The 24,464-nt window shown below is 38.1% G+C and overlaps 1 protein-coding gene across 1 annotated transcript in view; it reads left to right on the forward strand.

Annotated features, from left to right (window-relative positions):
• Positions 1 to 13,987, forward strand: part of GRB14 (growth factor receptor bound protein 14) — a 97,490-nt gene extending 83,503 nt beyond the window's left edge. The window contains exons 9-14 of the mRNA XM_087819811.1: positions 4,137 to 4,217; positions 9,771 to 9,887; positions 9,975 to 10,047; positions 10,184 to 10,271; positions 12,296 to 12,389; positions 13,605 to 13,987. Of these exons, the coding sequence (XP_087675937.1) occupies positions 4,137 to 4,217; positions 9,771 to 9,887; positions 9,975 to 10,047; positions 10,184 to 10,271; positions 12,296 to 12,389; positions 13,605 to 13,751 (600 nt within the window). The 3' untranslated portion in view covers positions 13,752 to 13,987. The remainder of the gene's footprint in view (positions 1 to 4,136; positions 4,218 to 9,770; positions 9,888 to 9,974; positions 10,048 to 10,183; positions 10,272 to 12,295; positions 12,390 to 13,604) is intronic.
• The last annotated feature ends 10,477 nt before the right edge of the window (positions 13,988 to 24,464 follow it).

Genomic DNA, 24,464 nt, shown 5'->3' on the forward strand with positions numbered 1-24,464 from the left:
AATCTGACACACGGCTGATTTTACTAGGATACTCCATTATTTTTTATGTAACTACAAAAAAGAATTATACCAATAAGATTAGGTGATGCTATCATATTACTTATGATTTTTATTTTCATTGAAATAGGTTAGATTTATGTAGACCTAAATTTTCATCATTTATCAATTTTGTTTATGCACTCTGAGATATATACCTATATACAGATAAATGAAAATGGATATGTGAAATAAATTAGTTGAGGTATCCTTATGTTCTAAGCCTGGCTTTTCTGAATCATTCTCACCTCAGAGTCAAGGATATCCATGTTTTCCACAGACTATCCAGCTCTGTGTTCTCAAAACCTTTGCGAAGGCTGAGCTTCTCAGACAAGTGACCTGCCATGGTCTGGGGGGTTGTCTTCCTAGCCACTGACATTCCTTTTGCAAGGTTTGATGCTAATGATTTCTCGATCCTACCCATTTCAGGCCATGACAAGACGGTGGGTCCACAGTGAATATAAGATGCCATAGATTATAAGATAAATTTAAATTTAACAAATTTAAAGATGTTAAATCCAAAAAGAACTGTGTGTCTAAGAATTTAGGAAATATACTAAAAGCTGTCTTTGATCTATATACAGAATGCTTCGTTTCTGGGAGATTGTCCCCTTCTTTTTTCTCTCATATGACTCTTCTCAATGCCACTTTGAAGTCATAAATGTCCATTTAAAGATGCTGTGTTAGATTTGCTGTAACACAGCACCACTGAAGTCGTGGCTTAAAATAATACAAACTTCTTATCTTACACCTCTGTCATCCAGAAGTCTGAAATGGGTCTTAATTGGCCTAAAAACAAAGTGTGGGCCGGGCTGCATTCTCCTTGGGAGAGTCTACGGGGAAATCTGTTTCCTTGCCCTTTCCAGTTTCTGACACTACCCAGATTCCCTGGCCCATAAGCCCCTTCCTCCCCTCAAAGCCAGCAGCGTGCACCGAGTCCTCCCACTGCCCTATCTCTGGTTCTCTTTCTTCCGGCTGCCTCTTCTACTTTTAAGGACCTTTGTGATACACGGGATCCAGCTGCATAGTCCAGGATACTCAGCTCATTTCAGAGTCACCTGGTTAGCACCCTGAATTCCATATGCAACCGAGTTCCTCTTTTCCATGTAGCCTAACATAGTCGCAGTGGGTTCCAGAGAATAGGATGTGGGCATCTGTGGGGGCAATTATTCTGCTACCACAGTGGTGTTCCCTGTTTGTTTCAATTACGGTAAAGCTTTTCCAGGTGAGGCTGGAGAGGGAGGCAGGCATCAGTGAGGACATTTATTCTGGGGCCAGCAAGAAACCGGTGAAGGGTTTCGAACAGGAATGTGGTGTGATCTGTTTTACACTTTAAAATACCCAGGTCCAGGAGTCTGGGCTTGTCAGCACAGGCACAGCTGAGATACACTACAGGGGGCCAAGTTGGTTTCCCCGGCAGGTTGTCAGTGGGGCACCTGTTGGATTCCCTCGGCTGGTGCAGCCGGGCTCACCTGGTGTTAGGGGTATCTTTAGATTGTCTTCTTTGGTTGTCTGTTGTGTTATTTCCAGAGTTTATCATTGCATAGTAAGCCTGCACTTAATGTCCTTGATAGGTTCTTGGAAATTGTGACTTTAGAAACGATGTATAACAAAACCAATTTACCATAATCTAATTGATAAAAACAAGAGTTAAGTTCCTATGGCATATTTCTAGTCACAAAAACATCATCAAACTTCTAAAGAAAGACCCAAAACACTTCTAATATTTACACACTGAAATAAATGTGAGCTATACATACATTTAAGAAAGATGCATAAAAACAAGTGTGATAATGATTTTCCAATGAAGGATGGTGGAGTCCATCCCGGCAGCTCCAGGCTCAAGGCAGGACCAACCGTGGACCAGACACCCTTCCATCGCAGGCACTCACACACACACTCACTCAGACGGGGGACGGGGACAGCGTAGACACGCTGACTCACCTCAGGTGCACGTATTTCAGATGTGGGAGGAAACCGGAGTCCCCAGAGAACACCCCCCCGACATGGGGAGAACATGCAACCTCCACGCAGACAGTGGCCCTGCTAGGAGTCGATTTCTTCCCCCCATCAACGTTATAATGAAGCAACATTATTGGAGGAACTGCTGTACGTAGTGGGGACGAGCAGGGAGGAACTAGTCTGTTCTGCTGGCTCGACTGGAAGTGCCCCTCTTATTTTCATTGTGTGGTACTTTAATTAGAGATAGCCTCCCCCAAGAATTTGGCCTCCTTTATTTTTATTGCCCTTTCATTTTCATGTACACCTAAAAACTCTTTATGTGACATCAGGTGGAGACTCCTGTTCTCTGTGACATCAGATGGAGACATTCCTGTTCTCCTTGGAAAAATTTCAGTTACATATAGAATCACAGAAAATCCGAGACTTAGAAAAGGGATTTGCTTATGTACACTGGCCTAGTTCCATGTCTTCTTCCCTTTCCTTCAATTCAAACTCTGCTAGCTTCACTCTAACGTATTTTGGTCCCTTATCTGCCCCTCCATAGGGGCAGGGAGATGTTAAGGTGACCCATGCCCTACCCCTCGGCCAGAGTTAAGTGCCTAACAAAGACCTCCAACAGCCCCGAAGCAACTACCTAACACCACAGGTACCAGGCACAATACATCTTTGAAGAAAACAGTCTTATTAGTTGGTAGCAGGCTTTTCACTGCAGATAAATAAAAGGTGGACAAGCAGCATGTGCCTTGTGAAAGTGTTGGTTGGAGTTATTGTATATTCTCCAAAATGAACTTGACTAGGAATTAAGCTTCTCTGTCTCTTTAAAATTATTGTAGACTTAGTTGATTTATAATAAATTTTATTAGGTCTCATTAATGTTAATCAGACATATAAAAAAATAATGTTTAGAATTTGAGAAATAATTGGATAAAGAAGTCAACACAGAGAATTTTAAATGAATGTGGGTTTATATTCAGGTTGAAAGCAAAATTTTGAAAACAGTGACTTTCCTCACCCCACTCTGATTTTCTGCCTAATTACCAAATATATCCACTTTGCTGAAATTCCTTTTAAGGAAATAGTCTTCCTAGTAGAGAAACAGCTCTGTTGGAATGTTTAAATGGTATTCACCCTAAAGGTAAGATTGGATTCCATGGTGTCTCTTCAATCTTTTTAATCTGTTTTAAATTTCATTATGGTTCCATGAAATGGAGAGAACTGTAGAGTATAGACCAAAAAAAAAAAGCCTGTCTCTTTTCTTTTTTCTGTTCCCTGCCTCCCTCCCTGCCTCCCTCCCTCCCTCCCTCTTTTAAACAAAGTGACTTAAATCAGAGGGGGTTATCTTCCAGTTTCAGATGGGGACCCCTGCAAGATAAGTTTGGTCATGCAGTTGGCATTCTTAATATTTCTCAAATTAATAATCGGTATTATGGTTTAGACCCATTTTCCAGTTGCAGCCTGGCAGCCCAAACATTATGATGCTATCTCCTGAAAGTAAAGATGCTGCAGTTCGTATCCACATTTACATTGTATTTTGTGACCCTTTGTCTGAAATCAGCTGATTCCCCACCAATTTTGATTTCCCCTAATTTAGAGCCACACATGAAACAGCATCATAAGAGTAATGTTACCAGAGGATGATACAGTGCCAAAGATCTTTGACCTGGGGCCAAGTCATGGATTTGTCAAAGAGACAATGTAATCCATCAATCAGTCATTGAAGAGTTATGGTGAATTTTGCCTGGTTTTGCTTAGAATGTGTTTGTAGTATCTTTGTACCATAAAGCCTGGCACCCTTCCGCAGTGAGTGTTCTTATCAGTAGGTGACATATCCCTCTAAACAGATTTAGTGCTATTGGTGCTAAAAATAATGTAAAAATAATGTCAGTTCCAGATCTTTATACTGGTGAGCTAGACCTCAAGAGTGGGTCCAAATAAAAAACAGTGTTTTTAAATGTATCATTTTAAGGCACTAAACCTTTATCTTTCAAAAATTTTATTGCTTAACTTACTGGTTTTAAGGAATACTTATAATTTTTATTTGTTTTGTGGATGATATATAATTAATAAAAGTGTTGATTTTTATAAATTACCTGTGTAGTAACAGTGGTGGGAATGTGTTTTATTCCTTTATCCTGCAGTATGGCATGCAGCTGTACCAGAATTACATGCATCCATATCACGGTAGAAGTGGCTGCAGTTCTCAGAGCATATCACCCATGGTAAGGACCAAAGTTTCGAACCTATATTTTATTTTATGTTTGTATTTTATTAACTTGGAACTAGATTATATTATAAATGCACATTACAGTACATTTACATTTTTTCCTTTTGGTCAGGTAAAGTAACTCTTTGGCATCATTTTACTATAATGTTATATTAAATTATTTATTCTTCAATTTTATATGATCGCAGCCCATGTGATAAAATCACAGCAGCAGAATATATATGAAATATTCAATTAAAATAGATAGCTATGTGTTAAATTTTTTTTGTTAATCCTCCCTCGAGGATATTTTTTCCATTGCTTTTCAGAGAGAGTGGAAGGGAAAGAAAGTAAGGGAGAGAGAGAGAAACATCAGTGTGAGAGAGACACATTGATTGGTTGCCTGCAGCATAGGGCTGGGGATTGAGCCTGCAACTGAGGTACATGCTCTTGGCTGGAATTGAACCTGGGACTCTTCAGTCCTTGGGCTGATGCTCTAACCAGGAGCAAACTGGCCAAGGCAAGACAAATTTTAAATATTTGAAAGAATTACATGAATCTTTTTGTCTCATTACAATATTTGAAGATTAGATCTTAATAAGATAATATATAGAATATTTTCCATGGGGTTATAGATGTTTCCTTAATTATTGGTTCTAATTGTGGGCTTATTTATTTAATTTAATATTGATTCTGGAATTGTCATAGCCTATGATAAAGATTTGAAATTTTTAAAGCTGTACTATACACATGTGAGCTCTTTCACATTCTGGCTCTCTAACAATAAAACTTTTAAAATTCCAGGTTTTTCAAAATCCAGTTGCTCTACAGAAAACTCAAAAACTGCCAGCTAAAATATAGGTCGTGCATTATATTAAGTCTAGCACCGCTTCTCAGATTTATACTAAATGAAGTTTGGGTATTTATGTGCACACACACACAGACACATCGTCTTTTTCTTGTTTAGAACCAACTTTAACTTTCTGTGCATTAACACAGAAATTTGTTAATGATTTTTTTTTAATTGTTGACCCTATTACAGATGTCCCCCATTTTCCTTGCCTTTGCCCACCTTCACTCAGCCCCCACCCCACCAGCATGGCACTGTTTCTGGCCAGCATGGCACTGTTTCCTTAGCCCATGGACTATGCATGTTTTTTGGCTAATCTCTCCACCTTCTTTCATTCAGTCCCCCGCCCCTCTCCCCTCTGACCTCTGACCTCTGACAGTCTGTTCCATCTATCCTTGCCTCTCTGATTCTTAAAGTTTATGTTCTGCTATTTTTGCTTGTGCATCTTAATATTGAGTATATTAGGAATTCAGACATATGTGCCTGTGTTACAAATCAGCTAACGTGCTGCACTTCCACTTCGGTTAAAAATACGCTCCTCATGCCTGTGACCAAGGCAGGTGTATTTTCCCACGTGTAATGCAGCCGATGAAATGCTCAGTTCTAGGAATGAGGCGTGAAATAGTGTTGATTATGAAGCCTGATAGGCTAATATGGAGAAAGAACTCCAATTCTGTAGTTATGTTGCTTCAAGTATAAGTTATGGAAAAGCAGCTTCTCATCTTTGTATCATATTACTTTTAATCCCTAAAGTAAGAAACAGGAATATAATGAATTTTTATAAAAGCAGTCGCGTTAAGGTATTTTTATAATTTGTCAGCTTATCTTTATCTTTCCGTCTATATGTATAACGAGAATAATGAATTTTATTATCTTAATCCTTTTCTGAATCATTCTGCGTTTCTTTTAGAGTCTAAAGTTATTAGGATGAGCGTGTTAGCAGCAGATGTGCATTTGAAGGCAGTTATTGTTTAGTGACCTCTTAATCATAGGAAAAAATTATCATAAACAAGGAACTTTCTAGCTTCATCACTGTCATTAGCATACAAATATGGGATTATTCTTGCCTGTTTCCACTGAAAGTGATGCTACTGTTGATCAGTATGCATGTGTGTGACAGTTTGGTTAGTGTAGCTTTCCTGTTCAACTCCATGTACAGAAAAAGACACTCCTTAAGTGAATCGGGCTGAAAACAGGGATTGAAGGAGAAGGGGCTTAGGTGTCTGTGGTGAGGACCCGTCTGTCCTTGTATGGCAGTTGTCATGATCACAGAGCAGTTGAGATCTTAGCTCCATGCTTCTTAATTTACCTGAAGGAATCTAAGAAGTTTGGGGAGGTATTTGTATTTACATTGGTGTCTGTACAGAATCCCACTTTTCTAGATTATTGTGGAAGAATCAGCCACCTATGTCACGGATACCAGCACCCCTCACCTGCCTCTACTGGTTTTCATCCCAGCACTATTTTCAGAGCAAGAAAGAAAAATTAGTATATTTTAGTTATATTTTTAAAGGAACAATATTATCATCTTACCTTCTTCAGAGAGACATTTTGAGAAAGGAAAGGAGAAAAACATTCTCATGCCATCATGAACGTCGTAGCTATCTATATATAGCACTTAATAGCCAACCCTATCAGCCAGTCCTTTTTAGGGCAAACAAAGGATTCATTTAAAAGAGCATCTGTTAATAGGGTCCTGTCTGGAGTGAGGGGCGGGGAGAAGCAAGTCGTAGAAAGTTCTTATTCTTCCTCACTTCTGACCCCGAGCTAGACATTCCACACCATGGTTTCTTCCCTGTACCCCCCACTCCGTGGTTCATAAAAGAACCCTGGAGAGAGCCCATCTGTCACTGCTTTTACCATAAGCTGTCGCAGCCTTGATGGAGTCACTGGTGTCTTGCAGTGTAAAATACGGGGCGGGGGGGGGGGGGGCATAATCTCCAAAATCAGTTTAATCTCTGATGTCTTGTGTTCCTGTATGAAGCAGATGAGGGACAATATCTGAGGAAATTCTGTGCCCTTTTGCTAAGAACTACCCTGCAGTTTTATCTAGATCTTTTACATGGAGTGGCAGAGAGTGAACAACTACTACTTGCCACCCATCTAAACTGCCTGCAAACCATTTTATATCCACTAAGAGGGCCTGGATCTGATCTCACTGTGTGGCCTGGATAGTCTAGACTGTACCCAGGCCTTTTCTTTCTTAAAAAAAAAAAAAAAAAGAGGCATGCCCTTAAAATCACGGACCCTCTTTTAGGGCTTGTCCTGTTTATCTCACTAGAAGAAACAGCTGGAAATAGGGACAAATACTTTGAAAAACACACTGATTCTGAATGTTATCAACATTGCTTTTCTACGTGAAAGAAATTGAGCTGAAAATGACCTTTTGAGTTCGAGTCCAATTTTGCTTCACTTCCATTTCTTTGTCCACCAAAGGTAAACTATTAATTTTTTATCTGCCACCTGCCATTCAGAAGAAAGTATTTGTTATGTTCCTATGTTTCCTCCTACTGTAGTTAATGTAGGAAATGAAAATACTTATTTGTATTATAGATTCCCTACTTATGTCAAGTAATTAGGGAGTTTGGGATCTTGTTTTACATTCTGGCCTGTCATATTGTAAGCAAAACAAAAAAAAGAACACTGGTTATATTTATCATTCTTTCCTAACAGTATTTTAAAGTTACTAGGACCTAGAGATTATAGCGCCCATCTTGGCATGTGAAGTAGAGATATAATAAAGATAAAGCGATCATTTTGATTGAGATTAGTTACTCTGTGGTTTGAGCAGGTAGAGGCTTTTCATTAAAGTTGGCAAAGCAAAAGTATATCTGACTGGTCTGGAGCCCAGCACAGGAGATGCCGGGCGAGCAGGGCAAAGTGAGGCGTGACAGCAAATAGAGATTACGGAGACAGCGTCTGTCTGGAAGGAGCAGCTGTCAGTGATGCAGGCTCCTGCAACAAATGAAAGATTGCACGCCGGCTCTCTAGAAGTAAAGATGAGCCTTAATAAGATTGTAGACTATTGCAGCATTGTTCAAAGAGGAAATAACACTTGCTAATGAAGTGCACTGTGTGATGCGGTGATAAATGGGCCCCCCAATTTTTTGTGTAGACAAGGTTTCAAACACACATGTGACTATGGTCTGTTAGGCCAGGCTGGGAATGGCTGAATCCATGTGGAGAGATATAAAATGCTCTTTTTTTTTTTTTTTTTTAATATATCTTTATTGATTTCAGAGAGAGGCAGGGAGAGGGAGAGAGAGAGATAGAACCATCAATGATGAGAGAGTCTATGATCAGCTGCTTCACGCCCCTGATGGGATGGAGCCTGGAACATGGGCATGTGCCCCGACCAGGAATCAGACCTCAATCTCCTGGATCCTAGGTCGACGCCCAACCGCTGAGCCACGCCCGGTTGGGCTAAAGTGGTCTTAAAGGAGTCTCTCGATGCATGTTGGCTCCTCACTTACCATTAGACTTCTATTTTTTGTTTTGCATCTCTATTACAAGTGGAAAATAACTGTTAAACATTGGTCCACGCTGTTTTTGAATGGTTTTTCTTTTGGAAAGTTTTATTTAATTTAATTTAAAGTTAACTTTTTAAAAAATAAATTTTTTTAATTGATTTTTAGAAGGAGAGGAAGGAAGAAGAGAGAGAAACATGGATGTGAGAGGGGAACATCAACAGGCTGCCTCCTGCATGTGCCCTGACTGGGACTCAAACCCGCAACCTTTTGGTGCACGAGAAGACACCCAATCAACTGAGCCACACCGGCCAAGCTCCTTTGGAGAGTTTTAATTCTTAAAAACTGCATGACTTGGGGTGGCATACTTTTAAAAAGATGGTTGTGAAGTAGAGCCCTAAACAAATAAAAAGTGAAAATAAAGTCCAGATTTTGGATATTTTATTTTCATATTCAAAAAATACGAAAAGTATCTGACAAAAAACAATTAGCAAAAATATATTATTTGTTTAATATGATTTTTTTAAAGATGTCTTCTTTTTATATCAGTTCTTGCATCATTCACTTATTTTTTGCAGTCTCATTTTGCTATGTTATCCTCACAAGATAAAAAATTATTCATATATTAATTCAAATAAAACTTTAATAGTATGGAGTTATCTGAATTTTTTAAAATAAATTTGATTTTCTAAGTTAGATGAAAGTTGAGGTGATAAACAAAATACATATTGTAGTTCTGTTATAAAATGATTACTATTTTTTTCTAAAGTGATATAAGTCAATTTGTTATAGCTTTAGTGTATCTTGAATCTTAATAAATAGCTGCTTCATAAGTAGATAGATTTGACATTTAAATGATAATTGATGAATCTCAAAGCATAATAGGAAGATGAGTTCAGAAGTAATGGATCTTTTTAGCCACAGGAAGGGCTAAAAATTTCTTTCTAAATTGGTGATTTCCTGTTTTACTAGAGAATATGAAGAGAGGGTTGTTTTAGGAGAAAGGCATGCTTACCTTGAAAGCTTACTCAACACAATTCAGTGACCTTAACTAATAACTGTGTAACTTATTTAACCAAACTATTTTATAGCACCATTTATCTTGAGTGTGCATTTTTAACATTTTAATTTCTTGCTAGCCGCCTTCGGAACCACATTCTAGAATGGAAACGTATTGCCAGCAAAGCACCGAAAGATAACTTCAAATGTATTTTCATGGTAAAGCAAAAATATGTTGTTGTTGTTTTTCCAGAGAAGTATATCAGAGAATTCCCTGGTAGCAATGGACTTCTCAGGCCAGAAAAGCAGAGTTATAGATAATCCCACAGAAGCCCTTTCCGTTGCCGTTGAAGAAGGACTCGCATGGAGGGTACAGATTGGTTCACATTCTTTAAAAATATTGATGATTTGAGTTTGTTTCACCCAGAAAGTTGAAATGTTCTCCTTCTTTGTGCAGAAAAAAGGATGCTTGCGCCTGGGCACTCATGGTAGCCCCACCGCCTCTTCGCAGAGCTCCGCCGCAAGCATGGGTAGGCCTGCCTGTCCCCTCCCCGGGACCGCGTGGGGGTGATCTAGGCGGAGTCACCGAGGGTTACGGCGGGAAGTCCGTGTTCGTGTGATGAACGGTGGTCCTTTCATACATTGCTTTGTATTCTGTTTCTTCAGCGATCCACCGGTCCCAGCCGTGGTTTCACCACCGAATTTCTAGAGATGAAGCTCAGCGGTTGATTACTCAGCAAGGACTTGTGGACGGGTAAGTTTCACTTCCAACTGTTGTGGTTTTGATTTCTGCTATGGTCAGTAATTACTCAACAACAGAGAGTTTGACTTCGGCTTATTAAAACGAAAGTGACTGTGCTCTATAAGGATGGCTGCCAATGTATCCTAGCAATACTTATAATACCTTTTTCATCTGTTATTATTTGTTTAGAAATGAACAGATAACTGAATAGGTTGCTGTTAACTAATGACCACTAATATTAAAGTTTGGTGCAGGGTGTGTTAAATAAAAAGTTGCTTTATATATTTAGACTGTCTTTTTTTCCCCCTTTTCTGTTTACATTCCATTTTTTTCTCTCTCTATATTAAAAGCTTAAAGTAATATAAACCTATAAGAAGAGTACTTCTTGACTGTTGCTCATGTTATATTTTAGTGGGGTACCATGGAAGATACAGGAGAAATACAAAATGTATTATGAATGATTTATAATCTAAAGAATTTTCCTTTTCTGAAAGTATTTCAGGTCCTTCCTATCATACTAGCCAAATTCTCTTCCCAAATGCAATACAGATTAACAAGGCTGTATTGAGGTTTGGATGAGAAATGAAACCAGCATCAATTTAAACAAGGGGTGACAGGATCTTATGTCTTTCAAGGGTTGGCTTAAGATGATGACAAGATTTCAAGGTGATTTAATACTGACATTTGGATAAAAATGAATCTTCACGTGGAAGATTATTAATAGCAAGTCAGAATTCCACTAGACTCTAAATAAGAAAAGATTTTAATATGCTTCCTTCGTGGAGCACACTCTTTTTAGATATAAATTTGGACAATCAGCGGAATTAAAATCTGATAAGACCAAAAAAACAAACCACAAAGAATAGATAAAATGTTTTGTAGGATTACAATTTCCCTTCTTTCTGAGCCAGTTTTTTAAAATTGAATCAAGTAACTGCATGAAGAATGATAGTATCTTTACATTTTTAATTTTTAAAAATGTGTTTTTGGCATTCCTTTGGAAAGATGTGATGCTGCCAGGCAGTCCACTAGGTGGCAGTGGTGATATACTCGGAAATGGGGAGAGAACTACAACTTGATTGACCAGTGAAACTTCCTTTTGTCTCATCTCCCAGTGATGTAATGTCAGGGGTCCCACACAGCATATAGGTGAAATGGATAATCTCATCAGACATCTATGGTGGCTCAGATTTGGCTGCCTCTTTGCCCAGGCACACTGAGATTAGTACTGAAGTCACCAGTGGGGACTGTTTGCACAGTCTGTGTGCCAACATTAATACAAAGCTGGTTTTGCACTGTATTGCCCATGAGTAAGAATCCACACCAGGCAGCACTTTTATCTTAGGCCATTAGGTGATGTCTTGTTTTTCTAGCCTGACATTATAGAGGCTTTTCTGCTGCATTCTTCAAGGTTAAAGTACATGTTCTTTGGGTGTTTATTTACCTTAAAATATTTTGCTCAAACATTTAATAAATGACTTCAGGATTGATTTTTTTGAGAATATATTCATTTCTCACTTTCTGTTGTGTATGTAACAGTAGGAACCAGAAACAAAAGAAAAAAGGGGATCCAGAAGAGATGGTTAAAAAATTATTTCATTTTAAATAATTTTTTCTTTCAGGGCCTAGTATGACCCAGAAGTTAAAATGACAATATGCTAATGACCCATTCTCTGTACAAAACAGTTAATGTGTAAATGTAACAGTTAAATGTAAATACCTAATTTCCCACTGGAGAAAGGACACAGCACTAATTATTGGTGCCACCATAGCATTATATTGGTTATTGTTAGCAAACAGTCTGACAAATGGGCTCTATTTATCCTATTAAAATAAGCACGAATCACAGTTTTATAGTAGAAGGTAATGTTATACCATATTGTTTATCATGTTAGGTAATCCCATCATTGAATTCACAGTGAAAGAAAACTCTGGCTGCCTTTATGTATAGGTTTTCTGGATTCGTCACATGTTGTATTTCTGTGAAAACCATAAGTAAATGTAGAAACATACTGAAATTCTTTCTCTTTCTCTAGAGTTTTCTTGGTACGGGATAGTCAGAGTAACCCCAAAACTTTCGTACTGTCAATGAGTCATGCGCAAAAAATAAAGCACTTTCAAATCATACCAGTAAGTAATTTGTGATTTCACATTCGTATATTAGAGATGATTTTAATGCATAAGCTTTCAGAAACTTTGGTTTTCTTTGGTTCTTTTATTAAATATAATTTGGGAGCTTGTGCTTTGACTAGAGTTAAGTTTGGCATAAATGGTTTTAAGAGTTTGAATTAATATAAGAAATACAGGAATTGTAAAAATTAAATTTTCTTTTTCCCATGAAATATGATTTAGCAATATTGTATAGACCCCATGCCACCTGTTGTTAAAAGGCCACTAAAGATTCTTCCTCCTGAATTCTACTAGCAATTCTTTAAAATCCATTATTTTAAAGCCCTTTCTTCTCTCTTACCCCAGAATGGGTTGTTTTGTTTTTTTAGTTTTGCTTTTAATCATTGTGGATGGATACTCAGTTGTTGCACAACTGGAGATCCTTTAAACTATTTTGAGTACATTTAAAAATTTTTTATAATTCTGCTTCTGAGTGGCACAACTTGCTTTGGGATTTTTGTTGCTTCTGCTATTGGTGTGTGTGTGCGCGTGCGTGTGATCTGTATATTGGAACCACGTAGTGTGGAATAGAGAATTATTCTACTTTCAGGAAAGTGTTACATGAGATTGCTAAATTGCTGGTGTTTTTTTGAATGGGCTCTTTTTGGAGTTATCCAAAGTCTATATGAAGTATCTTCCCTACTTCATTGATTACATGAAAGATGTCCCTGGCAAGTATGAATTACTTAACGCCAGAAGATCTCACTGACACACAAAAAAATCAGTCATCCCATTAACATAATGTTTGATTGCTTCAGAATCAATATACTGACTCACATTATGCGAATATTCATTTTTAATACACTAAGTGAGCCTGATAGGTAGACAACATTTAGAAATGGAAATTAATGGCTGTAAGTGGGATCATTAATACACTGACTAGTGCAGATTTCTCACTGTATATTGATTCAGAGTAGTCATACTATTCTAATTACAGAACACTGCAAGAACAGAGGTAGAGAGAGCACAGCCACATTGCTTATCCTAGGATCAGATGGTATTTCTTTTAAATGCAAGTGAAGTTACAGAAAAGAAGTAGGCATGCCATAGCTTCTTTTCACTGTCTTTTAGTTTTATAAACGTCAGTTCTGGCATCAAAAGACACAGTATGCAGTAGAATGGGGTTGTCCTGGTTATTTTGCCCTTCTTAGCAGTTTGTTATTTTTCCTCCTGCAGGTGGAAGACGATGGCGAGATGTTCCACACGCTGGACGATGGCCACACGAGGTTCACGGATCTGATCCAGCTGGTGGAGTTTTATCAGCTCAATAAGGGCGTTCTTCCTTGCAAGCTGAAACATTATTGTGCTAGAATTGCACTTTAGCCAGACCAGAAGTGACTTGTTAAACTGTTGAAGAAAAAGGACTCAAGGAAAAATAAAAATAAAAAAGGAAAAAAAAGACCATAAATAGAGGGAAAGCATTGCTCTGGTGAAGAGAATTTTATTTCACCTCCAAGTTACAAAAAGTAGTTTGTGCATTGAAAATAAGCAAAGATTTGGATTGCTATTGTATTAATCATTTAAAATTCATTAGTTAAAATTAAACCTCTGAAAAAGAATGGTTTGGTGTGGCCTTGTGTGATTTTACATTACTATATTATTTTCTTCAAATATGCATATTGTAAACAGTTTTCTGTCCTTAATATAGCAGCATTAGAATTTTCAACTACAAACTATGAAAAAAATTGGGTTCAGAATGAACTATTCGAGGACTGAGTTTAAATCACACTACTTTTGTTTGTTTTAGTAACTTAAGAAGCATGATTACAAATGCAAGTTAGTTAAAAGAAGCTACCCACAACCTGTCAATAAAACTAAAAACTATTTGAATTATATATTTTCTGAGTTTACTGTCACCTTAAAATCAAATGCTATTTTGAAGTAGCAGCTTAAAATTATTTTGAAATATATTGATTTTTTTTTTCCAGGATAACTTTTATTACATTAATTATTAATTGTCCTATAATATTTACGCTGGTATTGTACCAATTAGTGACATGTTATTCATTGCATTTTTGAAATTCATTTAAATGATTGACTGGAATTATCTACAGTCATGTGTCCCTTAATGGCAGTGGTACATTCTGACAGACGTGTCATTAGGCAATTTCCTTGTTGCGTAAACATTTTAGAATATACTTACACAAACTTAGATGGTATATCCCACTGTACACCTGGGCTACATGGTGCAGCCTGTTGCTCCTAGGCTACAAGTCTGCACAGCATCTTACTGTACTGAGTACTGCAGGCATTTGTAACGCAGTGGTAAGTATTTGTGCCATGCAGTGCACTGTGACATTAACAGCTGCGATGTCATGAGGCAGTAGGAATTTTTCAGCTTCATTATAATCTATGGGACCATTGTCATACATGCGGACCATCATTGACCATATTCAGTGCATGGCTGTGTTTTTAAGAAAGTGATCCAGCCCTGCTGGTGTGCCTCAGTGGTAGAGTGTCAGTCTGCACACCGAAGGGTCTCAGATTCGATTCCCAGTCAAGGGCATGTACCTGGGTTCAGGTTCGCTCTCTGGCCCCATTTGGGGCGTGTGCAGGAGGCAACCAACAGACAACCAGTCGCTGTGTCTCTCTCACATCGATGTTTCTCTCTCTCTCTCCCTTTCTCCCTCTACGCTCTGAAAAGCAATGGAAAAAATATCCTCAGGTGAGGATTAACAAAAACAAAAATAAAAAATAAGAAAATGATCAAAATATAGAGGGAATTTTTATAATTTGCATATGCTTTCTTGGGGCATATAATCTATGAAAATGTTACAGTGTCACCTTAATAAATCGCATTTGTGCCCATGCTGTAAACGTTATGAAGGCTCCTTAGGTCCTTACTACACTACTAGATCATTAACCTGATTAAAATCGGTGAAATCAAAGATTCAAAATCTATTAACGCCTAAATAGGTAAATTTGTGCTATTTTTTTTTTTTTTTGCCTACTCCTATTTCAGCTTTTACCTAGGCAACATCAGTATGAGAGCCAAAGATTTTGGAAACGTGAGATACTAACCTCTCATGACCTCTCTGAGATCATGTGGTAAGTTTTCGGTGGGATTCTGCTTTTTCCACTTTCTGTGGGCAGGACAGCAATAAAAAAAAAGATAAGAGAAACAAAATATAAAATAAACATTAAAATCATACAAAATATTGTCCATTTCCTCTAATTGATCCTTAGAACAACATTGTAGGAAAGTTAGATTTCTTTTTGAAAGTTAGATTTTTAAAAAAACAGTATTTCAAATCTGCATACTTTAGTTTTAAATAAAAGCTATACATTTTCTATAACAGCATCTGAAAACATTCATAATATGCTAATCAATTATTGCTGAAAAAGAATTATTGGTTAAATTTTAAAAATACTTTATTTTTAGCTGATACAAACCTATTTCTTTAAAACACGGAAACTTAGAACAGAAACTTGATGTTATAAAATATCAATCTCATGTCTATAAAGGCTTGGAGGACACATAGGACCTCTAAATGGAGGAGCTTTAAAAACAACCCTGAGTATTTCTGATTTACTTTCAATTTATAAAAATACTTTGTGTTCTGAATTGAAATGCATTTTCTCATTTTGCACCAGTTCAAATTGACAATATCAGAAAATGTGGTATTTTAAATACTAGACTCTAAATTAACCAATTTGTGCTTGTCTTTGTTATTTGCGCCTTCATTCATAATCTAAAGTTATTGTGGAGCGCAGATTTTGTATGTAATTACTTACTTTGATCTTAAAGCATGAGTCAAGAAAAATTATTGAGGGAAGGTTGACATTATCTTTCCTTTGTCCCCTGTCCTTTTTCCCCTGATAAAGGGTTTTGAATGTGTATGTGTGTAAATCTAATACGAAATTAAATCTGAGACGGCCAGACACATTCATAGTTAGGATAGTATTAAAATGGCTTTCCAGGAAAAATACGAATTTCCTTTGAATTAGTTTTTGTTTTGATTTGGCCATGCTCCGCTATCTTGCACCAGTTTGGATAGAGATTGGGACAGGCCATCTCTGTTTTCTTTGCATATGTTGGTCTTCACTCTCCTAGAAAGAAACAAACCCAGCAGACCATCTGGTCTATGTTGTTTTTTAAAAATTTTTCTTATATGGAAAAATTAAGTAATTATTTTGAAACATTCAGGAAACCTAAACAAGATAAAAATATTGGGAATGTTTCAGTCAGAGTAATTACTTGTTTCACATGTACAATGGAGTGAGCCCTGACTGATTGGGGTATATTAGGCGGAGATTTTTGTCTTAGCTTCCCTCTATGGAGGCCAACAGTTAATCAGTGATGTGGTCTCCGCCTTGTCACCAACAAGGCCAACTCTGCATGTGGTAGTTGTATGATGGTAGTGATATCAGACTATGGATTATGACTTTTCTCAAGAGGAAAGATTGTCATCAGTAATAGTTACATCTTGGTGTTTCAGGCTGGCTCCACTATTTAGAAAACTATTCTCCATTGCCAGGCACTTTTAAGCTTTTTGTTCCTTGGATCTATGTAGCAGCCTGGTAGAGTTTATGAACCTGCCAAAATGTCTTTAAATGCATAAAATAAAACAATTAGAATTTCAAAGCAAACTAATTATAGTAACATAGCTATAATTGTATGTGTAGGTGGACCCCAGGTGGAAACTGCTGTGGTGTGACCTGCTGTGTCTCCTGGTTGTGTTGACTTGCCTATACGAGGCCTCCAGTGTTGTTTTGTGTTCTCTAGAGAATGCAGTGGGTGGTTTTCAGTCACTCCTAACCTGCACCAGTGGGGCACAGAGGGGTATGCTTGAGAATGCAGAGTTCTCATAACACCTATTGAACACTCAACCAAACCTTCATACCTGCCTCTTGTGGGATATATCACCTCCTGCCAGCCCTAGCTCCCAGTTTTACCTTCTGTGACATTTAGGCATGCTGGTAACTGGGGCACATGCCTCTAATTACAAGTACTTCATGCCACGAATTATAGATGTGAACAAGAGAAAGGCCAGCCAGCCACCTGGCTGAGCACATAACTCCACTCACCCAAAAGTTCATTGCAGAGATCCCCCAACTTGAGAAAGGTATCCAAGTGAATTTCTAACCAGCATAAATGTTCCTGCAGGTGAATATCAGTTGACTAGCCTTTTCTCATGCCCATTCCTCTTGTAATTATAAAAAATTTTCAGCTTCCTAATTTAACCCCACATAACACACAAGGCATTAGAAACCGGAGTTAAGATTCTAGCTCTGAAGTGGACTTTGTGGACTTGAATTCCAGTCCATTAAATAGCAGCTATGTAGCCTTGGTCACATCAGTTTCTCCATTTTTATGGAGGAGAGAGCACCAACGCTATCATCATCATTCACTTCTTAAGTTGTGGTGATTAAATGAAAGCATGCCTGTGGAGGAGCATGTGGTCTAGAATCTGCATCAATATGTATTTTATTACATTAGTGACTGTACATGTAGGAGCCCCACCTCCCCGGGACATTGCCCTTTCCACCACCGAGTGCCTGTGCTCTGCCACCACTTGCGTACCTTTCCTGCCAGGAATAATACAGTGTACTCTGTACATCGGGCCTCTGCCCTGATTTCAGTCCTAACTAAAAGACTGCTTTTATGGGAGTAGCTATAGATACAGTGCAGTGTGGAGCGGGGGGTGCCCAGACCATCTGTAGGAACTATGTGGACAACTGCTCGCCTGGACCAGACCCTGCATACGCCCCTGCTTTCTTCTTCATGCTGATTAAAAATATGAAGTGAGCTTTGGGGTTCTCACACTTTCTATCTCCCTCCCTTGGAATAACAGCGACTGACAGTATAGGAAATGCGTGTGTATTATGTGCTGTTGAGTTGGCTCCCACTCCTGGTGACTCTGAATGAGTGATGTCCTGCCCTCAACAGCCCTGCTCAGCTCCCGTAGACTCCTGCATATGGCTTCTTTTATGGAGTCAGTCCATCTCATATTTGGTCTGCTTCTTTCCCTGCTGCCTTCTATTTTTCCCATCATTATGGTCTTTTCCAAAGAATCCTGCCTTCTCATCATGTGCTCAAAATGGAGAAGACAAAACTTGCTTTAGAGAGCCCTGCCTGCACAACACAGGAAAACGGGCTAATGTGTGGCTGAGTGGAGAAAACTGAAAAAACTACTAAGTGATTGACACATGTCTAAGAAATTAATAAACTTGCACAGGATGAATGTGTCCCTGTTCATACCTTCCAAGTGGACTCTGCTCCCCTCAGAAGCACTTGTATGTTAGTGATCAGACTAGGACCAAAAAAAATGATGTTCTTACCTTGTGTGTTTGTTAAGTTCACTTCAGCATGTATTGAGTGCCTTTTATGTGAAAGGCACTTTTAGAGACTCGAGATTGAATAATATAGATACACAAATACCTGTCCTAGAAGCCAGGGTGGGTAAGCATCTATAAATAAAATGGGAGAGAGGCATTGGCAACACTTGCTGAAAGAGGGGTGGAATAAGGTGGGTCCCGAAAGCCCTATAGGAGTTACATTTACAAAATCTTGCAGAAAGAACTGTACAGTGTCATCGAAGGGACAGTGGTAATTCCAGGCAGCATGGGAAGGACATAGATTGAATGTAAGAGTTTTTCAGTAAATGATAGCTTCACTGTAACTGAAGTATACAGGGTATTGTGACTTTCAGAGATGAAAGTCATGGCAAATAGCATTAGAAAGGCAAGCTTCTGCTGCATTAGGGAGAGCTTTATTGCTTGGCGTAGTGGTTTACATTTTAGTTAAGCCATAGGTTCCTCAGTGTGTCACCCTATTAGAGTTTTACCTGTTTGAAATCAGGAATGGGCTCTATTCATCTTTTTATCTCTGCCTTGTATATTGGAAATTCTCAGAAATGTGTATTGAATGAATGGCAGAATAATTAGAGGGTAAAAGCGCCCTGCTGATGTCTGGATAAGGGCAACTGTGTATAAGATGAGTAAGGGTGGGGAAGGGGACCAAAGGAGGATGACCCGTGGAGAAGTCAATGCAATAATCTTAGCCGTAATCAGGAGAGCCTGCTCTAGAGCCACGGGCATGAAAGGAAGGATTGTACGGAGGGAGAATCATCAGTGATTGAATGAGAGAGATGAGGGAGAAGCAAAGGGCGGAGTAAAAAATAGTAAGTTTAGGGCCAAAGAAACTAGGAAGATGGTGCTATACAAGAGTGAAAAAGTTATGATTTTAACAGATACCATCAGAATTCTTAGAGAAAGAACTGGCCTTAGTGAGAAACTCTATGTAGGGAGGTGAGACTTGATGCTGAAAGAAAGAAATACAAAGGATTGCATTTGGTCATGGAAGTAGAGAGGAGAGACTGTGAGAGCATGAATCAAGGCCTAATAAGATGGTCGAAGGCTGGAGGCTGAGGAGAAGGATGGCCATTGAGAAAGTCCAAAGACTAGGTGGCAAAAAGACTTAAGAACATAGATATTGAGCACATAATTTTCTTTTTTAGCATGTTTGCTCTGTGATTCTACAACTTAACAACCTTTCATCTTCCCAAACCTGACATGAAGTCATTTTCGTTTCCTCTATTCAGTGTAATGTCCTGGCAAGGAAAGGCTGTCTTGTTCATGGTTGAGCCTCAGAACTGAGGAAAGTGTCTAAGACTGGTACTAGGTGCTCAATACTGATTTATTGAATGAATCAATGCAATGAGGAGGAGGAACAGAGTCTGAGGTCAGTTTTGGAACTCCTAAAACTGGAGTTCCTGTGGGACCTCCATGAGGAAATCATTTCCGTCCTTTAGAACTAGAAATCAATGTATCTGTCTATTTCTATCTATCTGTCTGCCTGTCTGTCTGCCTGTCTATCTACCTGGCTTTAGACATTATAAGATAAAAATCAGAATTCAAATATACCCTGTGGTCGTGTACCTAAGCTTGGAAATCATTCTGGTTTCCTTCCATCTTACTTTATTTTGCTTCATTGAAAATTCACACTCATTTAAAAATTGATTTCACATTGAATTCAGTTGTAAGTGTCCAAGAATTCCCATCTGTTTTTCTGGGCCAATGGCATGATGTCGCTCCCATTTCACTTTTAAATTACTGAGTCTTGTACTAACCAAACCTATAAATTCAATACAACCCTCATCAAGATTCTACTGGATTTTTCCCTTTGATGTACCAATTCTAACATCGACCAGAAGAAGAAACATACAAGAATAGCCAAAACCACTTAAAAAATGGTGGGATGTTACCTATAGATATTAAAACATAGAGTAAGCGATCAAAAGAAGTTTTAAATTATTTTTGTTGTTGCTGAGGACTCACCAGAGAAGAAAGCTACTCTTTTCCTCTCCTTCAGGAAGCAGAGACCAGCATTGGGAGTGTAAATATCTGAGCTACCCTTACACATTCATATCCTACACATATGAAAAGAGATGGTAAACCTTGTTTTTCAAGACTAATGAAGGGTAGGAAAAACTAGATTTCTCAAGGAGGAGAAACGGATTTTATGTTGCAAGAAGTAGAGCTGGTTTAACTAGAAGAGAGAGAAATATAGTTGAGGTCAAAACTGAGAAGCACGTGGTTAGGTTTTCCTCCAGCAGCAGAAATCTGTGTCCCTCCTATCCACAGCTCTGGGGATAGGTGAATGATTGGAAAATTTCTGTAAGAATTGGCTCTTAAGTATTTTGTCTTTGAGAGCAGAGACAAGGGCTTCTGTGGCAGAACCTGTGGTCAGAAGTAGGCTGCCCAGAGCACCGAGAGTGACCTGATGGCAAGAGATCCATTGCAGCAACCTTTCTTAGCAAAAGGACCAAATGGTGCTGATGGACAAAAAGAGCAAGCCAGGGCCCACGTTATCTGGGACCATGGCTTGGATTTTCATAAAGGTGAGATTTGTTGCACTCAAGTGTCATTGAGCAAATTCATATTACTTTAAAATGGGAAGAAGAGAAACCAGTAAAAGAATCTAGAATATGCATGGATTTAGAAATCAGTAAGGGACTCATTGCTTTTTTAGGTTTGATGGGACAACTACTATTCCAAAGCTCTCTACATCACTGCCATACTAAATTTCAGGTAGTTCAAAAACCTAAACCCAAAATATTGTTATAAAGAACTGAAAAAATTAAGGAGGAATATTTGTGTAAAATTGTGGTTGTATTTAATCATGATACTAAGGCCATAAATAAAAGAAGACTTGACACACAAAATTAAAATCTATACAAAAAAGATTACTACTATAAATAAGGCTTAATAACAAAAAATTGGATAAAATATTTATAACATTATTAATAAGAAATAAGTTCAATATGCAAAATGCCTTTATATATCAAAAAGCAACATATACATTCCAATAGAAAAAGGCAAAGAAATGAACTGGTAATTAAAGTAAGAGATAGCCATAAAAATAAATAAATAAAAAGACGTTCAGCCTCATTAGCATTCAGCAATTAAATTTTAAATTTAATTAGCTATTTGTTTTCCCAATGGATTGGTATTAAGTATTGTCAAGAATGTGGGGAGAAAAATCAAACATCTCCACAATGTTACTGGTGGGAATTTCAAGAGCTGCATACTTTGGGTAGAACAGTTGGGCAATACTTTTTCCCCCATAATTAACATATAACATTATATTAGTTTTAGGTGTACAAAGTAGTGGTTTGATATATGTATATATTTCAAAATGATTACCACAAAAAGCTTAGTTAACATCTGTAACATAATTACAATTTTTTTCTTGTGATGAGAAGTTTTAAGATCTCTTTTAGCAACTTTCAAATAAACCTACAGTATTATTAACTATAGTCACCAGACTGTATATTACATCCCCAGGACTTATTTATCTTATTATCTGGAATTTTATACCTTTTGACCACCTTCACCTTTTTCACCCCCATCTCCCAACCCCCACCACCAATCTGCTCTCTACATCTATGAGTTCAGGTTTTTTTAGATTTCAAATATAAGTGAAATCATACAGTATTTGTCTTTCTGTCTGACTTATTTCAGCATAATGCCTTCAAGATGCATTCATGTCACAAATAGCAGGATTTATTTTTTATAGCTGGATAATATTTGGCAATATTTATATAAAGTAAGAAATGTGAATTCCCTTTTATTTTGAAACTCTATTTCTAGCAATTTAGTCTAAGGAGAAAATCGGTCATGTACATCAAGATGTACTCATTGCCCTGGCCAGTTTGGCTCAGTGGTTAGAGCATCGGCTGGTGGACTGAGGGTCCCAGGCTTGATTCCAGCCGTGGGCACATGCCTGGGTTGCAGGCTCCATCCCCAGCCCTGGCCGAGGTGCTTGCAGGAGGCAACCAATCGATGTGTCTCACATCGATGTTTCTCTCTCTCTCGCTTCCACTCTCTCTGAAAAACAATGCAAAAAATATCTTCCTATGAAGATTAAAAATAAAAAAAATGTACCCATCAATTCATTTGTTCAGTTGTTCCCTTATTTCCACAACAGATACTGTGTTAGCACCCACTATAGTCTTTACTAGGAACAACTGGATGCACAGGAAAGACAGCAGTCACTGATTTTGTGGAGCTTGTGCTATGATCAAGGATACAGACAAAAAGCTGGAAAACAAATTTAAAAAATAGCTTTCAGTTACTTGTAAGGAACTACTAACAAGAATAAGGGACTAGGTAATGTTCAATACATAAGAACACCAGAGAAGACCTCCCTGAGGAAGTATAACTTAAGGGGAGACAAGCAATTAAAAGAGAGTTAGGTGAGAGCCCCGTGGATAAAGAGCTTCTCAACCAGTGAAAAGAACATGTGCAAAAGCTCAAGGGGAAATAGCATTACATGTTTGGGGGACAGGACGATTGGGCCTGGTGTGTAAGGACGGAGTGGTACAGATGACAGTGAAGAGACAGATAACATTCAGGACATAGGGGCCCTGTGAGGCCATGAAGAGGAGTTTGGGTTTTATTTTAAGGGTAATAAAAAGCCATCGGTGGCCTTTCTGCAAACAAAATAGGGTTTATATTTGAAAAAGATCACTCTTGAAGCTTTGTGGATAATGGATTAGAAGTGGACAAGAGCAGATATTGGCTCCAGCATTATTTATAATAGAGAAAAAGTGGAAACAGGAAAACACCCAGGGGACTGATCACAATCACCATAATGGAGTATTATATATCTTTAATTATTGAGATGGAAAAACAGCCCCAATTTTTGAGCAAAAGTGGGTGCATGCACACATGTGCACATGCATGCTGACATGCACGTGTGAGAAAGATGTCACAAAAATGATAGTCGAAGTAGTTGACTGTGCCATCCCTATAGTATAAAATTAGTGAGATTTTGGGGTGACTTTATATTTGGCTTTCTGTTTTTTATAGCTTTTAAAGGATGAGTCTATGTTTTATAATCAGGAAAACAAATTTCTTTTCAATTTGGAGAAAAAAGATAGATATCTACACAGAAGAAAATACTTTAAGTCATTTTATACTCTCCACTTTTCTGAGTTTACCTACTTCGATTGTTTGCCATTTCTTAACGGGAACTGGCATTCTCGTCTAATAAAATACACGTGTGGGTTACTGGATGCCTTGTTCCTCCCATCTAGTGTTTCAGTCTGAGCATGCTACTCTTCTGCCAAAACGTGGATTCATTATTTCACATTAATTCTCAATGGACTGTGAACGCACATCTTGGCAGATACCTGCTAATTCCCTTAAGAAAGAAGAGAAGTCTAAATTTAGGCTCTCTCTTCAGGCTGTGGTCTTTGAAACTCAAAGAAACTAGAGAACTTTCACTAAAAGGGACCTGTTTTTTATCTCCTGAAGCTAGGCTAGCTTTAAGCTTTTATTTTGAAAGACTAGTAAGGATCACAAAGTGGCTTCAGCTATCAAGTCTTCTCCCAGGGACACTATCCCCGGACACGTAGGAAACCTACACAGGTCCTTGGGAGCCTGAAGATTGTTTGAACATGTTTCCTGAAAGGACATTACTTTTTTGTTGTTCTACATTATAACATTGTGACATTTTACTACAGGGAAAGAAAAAACGTACCTGGACTTGTAACCTATCTGGTTAATTTTCAGTCCCTTCAAAAAGCG

This window comes from Miniopterus natalensis, chromosome 8, assembly GCF_054644295.1.
Source record: "Miniopterus natalensis isolate mMinNat1 chromosome 8, mMinNat1.hap1, whole genome shotgun sequence".
Classification (NCBI taxonomy): domain Eukaryota; kingdom Metazoa; phylum Chordata; class Mammalia; order Chiroptera; family Miniopteridae; genus Miniopterus; species Miniopterus natalensis.